The sequence below is a fragment of the Citrus clementina genome, unplaced genomic scaffold (assembly GCF_000493195.1).
Source record: "Citrus clementina cultivar Clemenules unplaced genomic scaffold, Citrus_clementina_v1.0 scaffold_1, whole genome shotgun sequence".
Lineage (NCBI taxonomy): Eukaryota > Viridiplantae > Streptophyta > Magnoliopsida > Sapindales > Rutaceae > Citrus > Citrus x clementina.
The window spans coordinates 23,183,517-23,194,580 of NW_006263303.1; the positions used below are offsets into that span (position 1 = coordinate 23,183,517).

General features: G+C 32.5%; 1 protein-coding gene across 2 annotated transcripts; it reads right to left on the minus strand.

The window, feature by feature from the left end:
* Positions 1-860: 860 nt before the first annotated feature.
* LOC18054878 (DUF21 domain-containing protein At1g55930, chloroplastic) lies at positions 861-9,174 on the minus strand. Of its 2 annotated transcripts, XR_002903922.1 has the most exons (16): positions 8,893-9,166; positions 8,217-8,801; positions 7,388-7,485; positions 7,202-7,295; positions 6,956-7,033; positions 6,673-6,776; positions 5,980-6,061; positions 5,097-5,236; positions 4,670-4,748; positions 4,498-4,561; positions 4,271-4,362; positions 4,126-4,191; positions 3,361-3,477; positions 2,440-2,619; positions 1,581-2,221; positions 861-1,516 (listed from the first exon to the last, which is right to left on the minus strand). XR_002903922.1 is itself a non-coding variant. In XM_006452482.2 (15 exons), exons 2-15 carry the CDS (start codon positions 8,751-8,753, stop codon positions 1,979-1,981), a joined length of 1,974 nt encoding a protein of 657 aa, XP_006452545.1. In that variant the 5' UTR covers positions 8,754-8,801; positions 8,893-9,174; the 3' UTR covers positions 861-1,978. The 2 variants fall into 2 exon arrangements, 1 of the variants encoding a protein (XP_006452545.1); XM_006452482.2 differs by having other exon boundaries at positions 861-2,221; positions 8,893-9,174.
* Between the last annotated feature and the right edge of the window lie 1,890 nt (positions 9,175-11,064).

Sequence of the window (11,064 nt, forward strand, 5' to 3'; positions counted from 1 at the left end):
AAATAAAATTGAATGTCTGAATTTGAATAACATGTTTATTTTTTTTTCATTTTTCTTGAATCATTAAAAATAAATATTAAGTTGTTATTTTTTTAACTAAAAAAACTTAAAAGCTAATATTTTTATATTTATGTCTTTGTAAATTATAAATGTTAAATAAATAATAAACACTCAAAGAATATAAATAAAATAATATATTATCATAATATAAATTATACTCAATTGAATACAACTCTTTAATATTTTAAATTAGTATATGTTAATCAAGTATAATGTAATCCATGATGTTTTTATATGAAAAATATTCATATAAAGTTATGAAGATAAATAATTCTAATTCAAAGAAAATAAAAAGATAAAAATACTAATAATCTACTACTATTATCTCAAGTTATAGAGATGGGTAATAATGCTAATTATCAAATTTTATTTAAGTAAAGATAAAAATTAATTAATCAATTAGAAATATTTTAGAGCTTATTTTTTAATGATATAATTCAAAAATTTTATATTAAGCACAAAGTTAAAAATATTAAATAATAATATAATAACTTAAATGATTGAAAATTTTTATGAAATTAAAAAATACAAATAAATTTAACGACTTAACTGATTAAAATTAAACTAATTCAGTCATTAAATCAATAAAACAAAGAACCGCAAACTCTTTTCGCGACTGTTTCAGTGTCGCGATCCTTTCCGATAATATGGGTGACAAATTTTTAACATTGTAAATCTTGGATCTCATTTTAGTTGACATACAAATAGAAATAGGTGAGAATTTATATCCGCTTCAAACAAGCTTGAAAGAATTAAAGAAAAATGGAGAAAAGCATACATTGAACATCTCGAGGATAGAGAGAAAGCTAATGGCTCTTGCTACTTGGACTTTGATTTCAGGTGGGTTCATTTTCTATCGTCTCTATGAAGTAACTAAATCAATTAAAAATGGTAATAAACTCAACAAATGATTGTTTGTTCCAGTTTCCAACATTGTTCTTGTCTCCACATATTTAGCTTTCCTGCTTAATGAAAAAAAGAGTATGTTCTCACTGGGTTAAAATAGAAAAATCTCACTAAAAAATGTGGCAACATCTTCTCCAAAGCTATTGCAGCTGTTGGAGAAGACAGCATCACCCGGCAAAACCGTTCCAAAAACTAACTTCCATAATTCAACTTTGGCTTTAATTTCATACCCTTAACTTATAAAGAAATTTTGCCCTCAAACATTTCACAAATTCAACTCTATAATGTTTCACATACCTTTGCCTTGTTGGACTTTTGTACTCGGCTGTCATTTCTGCTTTTTCTTTAATGTCATTCGGAATCTAATGGAGGCTATATTTAAAAAGTCAAAACCATTTTCAATTATATTCAATGTCCCATAAATAAGAACAGATACAAACTCTACCACACGTCCACAGGGCACTCCGTAGTCCACCGGTCTCGTTGAAAACATTGTTCATCTCCGATGGATAGGCCAAGTGGTAAAGCTACTATTCACTCAATTGCCCTCCTGCAAGAGAGGTTCAGACAGCTGCAGAGAGCAAAAGAGATAAGACAGAAGCGAGAGCTCTTACAGTTGTTCTCTGCATCAGAGCTGCTTACTCTAGCCAATGAGGCACCATCCAGGTTGTTATGCTTCTGTGAACAGACCCCTCCTGCTAGGCCACCTCTCCATGGTTCCTTTTTACATCAACCTAACAAGAAGAGCACAAGATCTGATCTCCAGCACACTGAGACTCCACTGCTGGTGAACATTTATGCAGCAGATGATATCATGCAAGAAACAAACAACTATAATGATTCGCATGTTGATACCTCTCTTCATCTATAAAATTTTGTTTTAAAATTCCCTAGCAAAAATAAGGGACAATGTTACTTCATCACTTGCTCTTATTTTCTTTATTGTGTTCTCAATGCTTTACCTCAATAGGTGGTCTACGAATGAGGGCAAAAAATAGCAATGTAACTAATTTTAACTGTCATTATCATCCTCATGTTCAGAAATTACAGAGGCAACATGAGTATGATCTTCTGGTTTCTTTGAGTATGTATAATCATCATCTTCAGTATGATCCAACTCATCATCACTGCTCCATTTCCTCTTCATAATCTTAGGAACCATGCGAGTTACTTCTTTGGCATCCAACTTTGCTTCATCATTGTTTATACGTTCAAATCGAACAGCACTAACCTTTCTGGCGTTTCCGGCTAGAATCTGCATCAAAGACCAAGTAACCTTGCATATCAGTCGGCAGTTGTTAGAATGGCAAATTAAGATATATTCCCTCATTTTGCATTTATGCCATGTTTGACTGCTGGGGAGAAATAAAGTATATGAATTCAATGAATGATAGGCTGAAGACTGACTCCAGCAAAATAAATTTATAACCATTAGTTAATGCAATGGAGTAACTGGAAGAATCCAAACAATACCTCAAGTTTGTAAATTTGGTGCTTTTCCTTAGAATCTTGGCGGTCAGATCCATTTTCAGTATCTTCATCATTCTCTTCCTGATTTTCCTTTTCAACAACCACTTTGATGCTCTCGCCTGTCCTTGGGATGTATCCAAATGCTTCACATACAAAACCTGAAACTGTTTCATACTGATGACCCTGTAAACAAAAAAGAGAAAAAGAAGGTAAATGGAACTGTGGAATTACACAATCATGGACATTTGATAATGTTTCAGTCACTTCATCTGCTTCTGTAGCACAATTAAATACAAAACCAATATGCAAGACTAAAAAGGTATCTTAATAAAGCCATACAGTAGCTATTTTTTTGTCATTACTATGATGCCACTAGAAAAAAGGAGGATTATTCAATGTGGGTCTCACCAAATCGAATCCTTGAAGGAGTGATCTAGATAGTCTAATCCTTTAAACTCATGCACAAAATGGGCAGTCTCAAGGCTAATCCCAAGCAATTGTTCGTACAAGTAATATTTTCATATCAGATCATGCTATGGCTCCTAAAATATATGCCCATACATATTTTGAAGCTCATCCTATCCACGTCACATAAAGAACAGCTTGATTGATGATTCTCAAAGCCAATAGTATCATGCTAAAGAGGTCATATTGAACAAGACACTACCTCGACACCATTCCTCTGTTAGACAGGTTAGAGCCTGTTAGAAACTACGCCTGAATTACCTTAAGACCGGTTTCTATTAATTAAGGGGAAATGAAGTAAAACACGGAGAACTAGAGAGAGCAATCCACATGCAGTTACTACTCAACATATCAGACAAAGACAATCAACATCCATCCCCACACGATATACTTTAAAATCAATGGTATTAGCATTTGCTCAACATAATCTGTTGAGTGATACTTTCAGGAACAACAAACCTCTGGCATTTTGATATTGAGATCTTCAGAGAGCTGATCGATAGATGTATTAGCATCCACATCATATATCCCCTCCGCTCGCATAACAATATAACCAGTTTTTTTTTGGATCTCCTCCTATCATACAAAAGGGGAAAAAATGAGACAAAAATGCAGAAATAAAAATAAGAAAAACTATAGCATCATCATTTATTAGCAACTGCCATTACTATTTGCTAATGTTCTTTACGTCAATGTCAACTATATTGGCATCCAAATAACATAGATTGACAGGAAAAAGACTTGAAAATCAGAAGCAAAATTTGGCCTCCTCATTTTTCTCACTAGATCATATGAAGAACCTTTAGGAACATCACAAAGTACCTATGGTTCCATGCACAAGAATAACTGTTGATCATATTTCTTGTCATTACATCCTACTATTAAGCCTATTCTGAACTGGGAAAAACTCGACTCAGAACAGCTACTTAAAATATTAACAATAGTTATCTAAATGGCTAACAAATAATCCCATGATATTAAATGCTAGCATACTTCAAGATGAACTCATATTACTAAAAAGACACAAAACAAAGAGCAGACTCCGTGCTTCAGATATGTAGCACCCGGAAAGATAATTAAACACACTTGTGGAAACATATTAACTATGACCATTAAAGAAAAAACTATTAAACCAAATTACTACAAACTTTTATTAACTGTCAGTAATATGCATATCACTCAGTATGTTATTAAGAAGTCATAGAACTCCACAGCACACATTACTTTTGAGTCACTTTCGTCGAAGATTTCACCAACAATTTCCTCAACTACATCTTCAAGGGTCACTACCTGTTTCATCCCAAAAAAAAAATGATTAGCCAAAGTAGTACCAACTAAGTTTGGTCCAGATTTCAGGAAGCGTTCATACCCCCACTGTTCCGCCATACTCATTAAGGACAACAGCCATGTGAACCTTCCTAATGCGAAACTCTCTAAGAAGATTCCAGACAGACATTGAATCTGCAAAACCAATCAGATATTCCTTTTTAGTCAAATTATAGAAAGAAAACATTCATACAAAAGATTAAAAGAGCAATAACTACTGTAAATATCATTTTGAAACACAACATTAAATGAATAGGCATTAAGGATTACCAGGCACAAAGTATGCAGGTTTGTGGGCCATGTCTGCCACTTTAGTACTTTCTAGTAGCTCACCCTTGAAAATAAAAGATCACAATAATTTCCCACACTGAGATTGTTGCATAAAATTAACAAACAGAGAAATATTAACTTAGGAAGGAACAGGAAAAGAAAATTCCCTGACCTTCTGAACATAATCCAGCAGATCCATTGCATATGCAATACCCACTATATTGTCTATACGTTGCTCAAAAACAGGCACCCTACAAACAAATTCTCAAATTTCTTAGCATGTTGCAATATAAATCACTTACGGCAAGATGGTCTTCTATTACTGCAAATTTCAAAGATATCTATTTCTTCCTTATTACCTAAAGCTGTGTATTTTTTCCTTTTTTTAAGGGATTTTTGATTAGCTGAGGTTCTTCATTGTAGCGTTTTGGCATTTATTTTCTGTTCTTTAGGAGTTTTTCTTGTTTTCGTGGACTTTTCAGTCCTCTCACTCGTACATTTCTCTTATTGTTGATTTTATTCTTTTCTTCTGTTTCTTAGCCATCAAAGAAAATATTACAAAAAAGAGAGGGAGACAGAGAGAGACAGAATTAATTTACCTTGAATATTGATGAGTCAACCACAAGTTGTGGAAATCAATAAGAGTTGCACTGCCATCAATCGCAACTACATCAACAAGAGGAGTCATCACCTCTCTAACATGAGTATCCTTTATTTCTAACACATTCTCAATCATATCCTGCGAAGACAAGAGCATCTTAACCACAAAACATATAGGGACAGATTATTGGACATTTTGACATGATTGAGGAGATCATCAAAATGTAAAATATTGAGAATGACTTGGATAAATTTTTATAGCCTTTCAGCATCATATTCTGTCAAGAAATGAGCTGGGTGTCTATAAAATGGACAATAATTGCATGGAACTTCAGCTCAACAAAAAATTTGAGTTTATACAAGCAAAGTTATGTTCCTGTAGTATAAAATAACCTTTGTATTTTAAGAAAAGCAGGTAAAGTACCCACAATATGTATTATAATTCTGTGCATTTGTTAAAATTTGCCAACAATTCAATTCTAAATTGCGATATTGTGCGACTAATTTAACAAAATTGACAGACACACAGAGGTTTTCTTCTCAATAACATAGGCCAAACGAGGTACAGAAACCTTAAGTGAATTTTACAAATGTCGATGCAGTGTGCTAAGAGCTCTCTATTATGCACATGGTTGACTACCAAAAAGATAATCCTCAGTTGAAGGCATCATAAAGTAACACAAATCCTATTTGCCAAAAAGCTCATTGGAAGATCCAAAAGGGTCTTCAAATATCAGTAGTTTGATTGTTTCACTCCTTTGAAAAGATCATAGAGATAAAACATATAACAACGTAGGTGGATTCCTTTGACTACTATCACCCAGAAAATTTTCATATAACTTATATTTAATATCAAAGCAAGAAGAAAATCATAAGTAGTACCTGTTCCTCCTCCTCTATTGCACCACTTAATTCTGCCCCTCGCAACATCAGCTTCAGCTCATCTTCAGTAACATATGGCTCACTAGTAAAGAAAATATTGAAAGACAAGGAATGCGGAAAGTTTAGTAAGAGAAAACAAATAATACAACCACCCACGTAATGAGCATGTTAATGCATCTTTTTCAATCAGAGCAGTAAATCAAGGATCACCATCATGATTATTATTTTCAGTTTATTATTCATAAATTAGTTAAAGATTATTGGCAACCTATTTGTGACTTTGTCCCATAGCAACAATTTACAAACTTACTTTTACGAATATATAACCAGCATTCTAAGCCCCACTCTGCTAGCCTACAATCACTAGCACTTAAATAATGCATTTGCTTAAAATATGAGATGAATCGTATTCACAAATGAACATAAAATAAACATGAAAGAGACTGTACACATAACACACAGGAAACTAACTGTAATAACTAGCATAGTCCATGTTTATGAGCCCATTATTATTTTCGTTGAACTCAGCAAAACAGTTTACGTTAATTCACACAAGATATGTAAAATCAAAAGATCTAGGAAGGGCAAGAAATTTGTTGGAAAGCATTGACATGATAAATTAAGAATGATGAGGAACCAAGCAGGCTATAGAAGTTACAAAAAGATAAATATATAACTATAATTAACTTCTACCTTCTTCCTTTCAAACCAAGAGCTTTTAGCATTCCCATTGATATGAATGTGCAAACTCTTCCCACAGGGTACAATATCAAGGATAGCCATGCTACTGGTCTGACCTAGAGTCAGCTCAAAGAACATTACTCAAATAGCGCTCATAGTATGGGATTAATATGAGCCAATTCAAATAGAGATATGGTGCTACATAAAGCATTAAAATTGGCAAAAACAAAAGGGATGGGCACTTCTACCAAGCATTGTTCACATAGGGAAAAAATAATCTAATTTCTGAACTCACCACAAACCTAACAACATCTGTAGCATGATGAACAGCGATACTTTTTGGAGTGATTTCGGTCAGAAGCAATATGGCAACCTAATATCATTCAGGAAATAATGATCGGTTAACAAAATTTGCAGAGAAACAACAAGCAAATGTTCATGTCTGCATAAGTTTCATCAATTGGGCATTTGAATATGTGTTCATAAAGCACGTGTGTGTTTACACGAGACAGAAAGAGAGAGAATGGAGATTTATACATACAGTCATTACTCCAGTTGCTGCACTGACACCAGCCTCACCAAATATTGCTGTTGCTGCCTCTGTGACCAATGCAGTTGCTCCAATGTTTACCACACTGAATTCACAAGTGGAATCTAGTAAGAAATAATTTATTAACTCTGAAATTCAAATCAACTATAACTACAGCAAGGAAAAGGGTACTAGTACGTTGTTCCAATGAGAATAGTTGTCAAAAACCGAGTAACGTCAGTGCGGAGCATTTTAAAGACACCAGCTTCATCCTCTTTTTCCGCCAATTCACGCACCTGAAACAGAATAACATTCAATGACAAAAAGGAAAATTTGAATATAATCTGAAGAAACACTCGTTATCTATACACAAAAGTCACACATGAGTTCTTTCATATTTTAATTTCCTACATTGAAATGGGTCCTACAGTTTAGAATTCAAATTGCTTTTAACTTTTAACAGAAAATATCAGCTCAAGCATTATTACAGTCAAAAATTGTATGCAGCATGAATTTCTCAGTTGAATTTAACGGAGAAAGCAAATGAATAATGCATTCCTTCATTATTGCGGTCTAAAATTTTAAGCAGCATGAAGTCCTCATTCAAATTTAACATATAAAGCAAATAAATCATACACTACTTGATATATTCGTACTTGCTCCAACCTACACTTAGCTCACAACACCAGAAACTAAGCAGCATATCACACAACACTACTACACTATGTCTAATTTTGAAACCTAAAAGTGTTATGGGACTGAGAAAACTGCAAATGATACACAAACACTAGTAAATAAAATCAAACAGTTTGCTCCGCAAAACCACCAAAAACAAAATGTCAATATATAAATTGTTCTAGTGGACTACTAAATCATCGACAATCATGTGATACTTATACAAACATTGATAGAGGAAAATTTGGGCCAACATCTCCTATTCCATTTACATATCTCTCTTGTATTGCTGCAATATTGAAATGGATGACTTCTGACGATAAAATTAAACATAAACAATTAAATAATATACCTTCCATGGCCAAAGAGTGGTGATTGAAGTCTCAGCCATCGAGAAGAATGCGGACAACCCCAAAAGCGCAGCCAAAATTAAACCTTGCTCTTTAAACACTCTTAAAACCTGAGAAAGCTTCGGCCACGAACTCTTTAACAGCAATATACTTTGCCCTATCACTCCATATCCTGCATTCACTGTACTCTCGACAGCAAACACTCTCTGGCACCCAACAACCAATACCACACACGCCAAAGCACCCAAAGCGATTCCCCCTTTCATTAAAATTTTAACTTTCTCTAAATTAGAATCCAAAACTTCATTTTTATCACGACTCAGTTCATTATTGGCCTTGTTAAATGGTTTTGCTAAGGTTTTAATGTTAAAGTTGTTTCTTGGCAATCTTGAACTGAAAATTCTCGGGTATTGATTACCTTTGGGTGAAAGCCTGACTGGAAAATTGGAACTTCGATATTGTGGGATGGAAAATGAAGTTTTTACGCCTGAAATCAATATGGGTCGTTTCAAAATCGATGATTCAAGAGCAAAATCCATCAAAAAATAGAAAAAAGTTATAATTTTTAATACAAAAATGATAAAACCCTGCGCCAAAAAAAAAAAACCCAGAATTAGAAGAGAAGAATTAAAGGGAATTTTAGCCCAAAAAAGATAAGAAGCAAATTAAGGAATGTACATGAACTGTGGGCTTTGACAATTGGATTGTTGGGAAGTTGAAGTTGGTAGGGGTACAAAAGGCATTTAGAGTTTTAACAGGGATAAATGAAGAAATTGTGTTGGATTTCCAGTTGAAGTGCAAGTGAAAAACAAGGAAAGTGAAATTTGGGGTCTCCACATTTTCAACGTCGGCTTGGCGGCTCTGAAGAATAGATTTGAAGTGAAAAATGAAAAATCGAAGGATACGAAATTGCGGGGTTCTGTTTTTGTTGGTTATGGGGACATTGGCAATTGGCAAGTGGCAACAGGCAAGTTGGAGACCAAGAGCAACATGACCAGATTTGCCCTTGCTAAGTTCTTCAATGACTACTCTATCCCACGTCCGTTTGTTTATTTTATAATATTTTTCTAAAGGATATCCTTGTTAATGCTCCGTTTGGTACAACTTATTAAATAGAACTTATAACAATAGAGTTTATAAGAGTAGAGTTTATACTAATAAAATTTTTGGACAAAAAATTATTGGGTGTTTGATTGTCAATTAAAAAAATATTTTTGAACCATTAAACTGTTTGATTGTGTAAAATTAAATTTTTTTGCGTAATTAAATTACCAAAAAGGATATGTATTCATAATTATATAACATATAACAAAATGCATTCAAGCTATCAATTAATAAGAAAAAAATCAGTTCAATCACTTCTTAATTTTCAAAATTAAAAATTATATCATTGATATATTCTCCCAAACAAATAATACTATCCAAATTAAATTGCATCATTGATATATACTCTCTCAAGTGTTGGGTATGTGTAGGGATTGCAAAATTAAAGTGCTAGTTATTAAAAAAAAAAGAGAGAGAGATAAAGTGAAGTGGTGGCAGCAATATATTTATATGGCTGCAACAATTTTCGTTAGGTAGGTTTTATACAAAATGTATTATGTAATTAATGAAATATGTTAAGGATATTTTTGATAATATATATTTTTTAGAAAAGCTCTTTAACATCTACTCCCAAAAGCTCAAATTTTGGGCTTTTCCTAGTATAGTTAAATTAGCTTATTTAAGCTAAAAAAACTCTACTAAAAAAATAACTAAACACCATAAAAATTTTTAAAAAGTATTTATGAAATTAAATAAACACTTATGACTCCTAAATAAGTCATACAAAACAGGCTCAAGAGTCAAACAATAGGATTTTTTTTTTAAATCCTAAAATTAATACAACTGTTCATAATTCCATTTGTTTAATTGGCCTTAATCAAGCTTTAGTCTTATCAGTCCTGGAATATACCTGTTTGTTTATGTTTACAGTCATACAAAGTTATGGAGTTAATGGCATTAGTGGGAGAAATAAACGATGCCTGCATTAAGATGCACACATAGCTTGTGGCTTACATGTGCAATTGAACCCTGCCAAAGCTAAGTATTGAGCAAGAAACAAATTTCGTATAGTTTAAGGATATTGTCTAGATCTAATTCGAGCCCATCACAGAGAAAGGACAATCTTACAACGAAAGATGATCATGAGATGAAGACCAAATCCAATGTAATCTACTGGTGTAGCAGTTGCTGCAGTTGGATAGCCTTGACCAGTCGTGAAAAAACATTTCGTCCCCTAAAATCGAACGAAAGTCCAAAATGTCACTAATGGTGCGATTACTTCATAGAATGAGAATGTGTTGAGAATAAGAATGAGGAATAGGAATAGGAATAAGAATAAGAATAAGATTTCAATATTTACTTGATAAAAATAAATAGAAATGGAAATGTACTGGAATGTCATTGATGTGTTTACTTGATAAAATAAATAGGAATAAGGAATAGAAATGAAAATCAATTTACCAAAATACCTATAATATTAAATAATGTAATTTTTATTAACTAGATACATGTATAAATATTATTATAAAAATGATATTAATTAAAAAATAAAAATAAAATTAATAATAATAAATATAAATGTTAATAATGATAATATTAATAAAATAATAACAACAATAATTAATAATAACTAAAATAATAAAGTTAATAAAATTTAATAATAATAATAATGACATTTAAAATAATAAAATAAATTTTGATTTGAACGAAGATAATTCGAGAAATATAAAAAATTAGAGAAATACAAAAGTCAGTTATGAAAATTTCCATTCCCAACCTCGCATAAGAATAAGATTCTCATTCTTT

Excerpts from the sequence above, each read along its gene's own strand:
- LOC18054878 (XM_006452482.2), bottom strand. The coding sequence starts at position 8,753 with ATGGATTTTGCTCTTGAATCATCGATTTTGAAACGACCCATATTGATT. Across the intron at positions 3,478-4,125 it reads TCGACGAAAGTGACTCAAAA|GAGGAGATCCAAAAAAAAAC; the intron begins GTAATGTGTGCT and ends TTTGTATGATAG. Across the intron at positions 2,620-3,360 it reads TCAATATCAAAATGCCAGAG|GGTCATCAGTATGAAACAGT; the intron begins GTTTGTTGTTCC and ends TTTTGTTTACAG.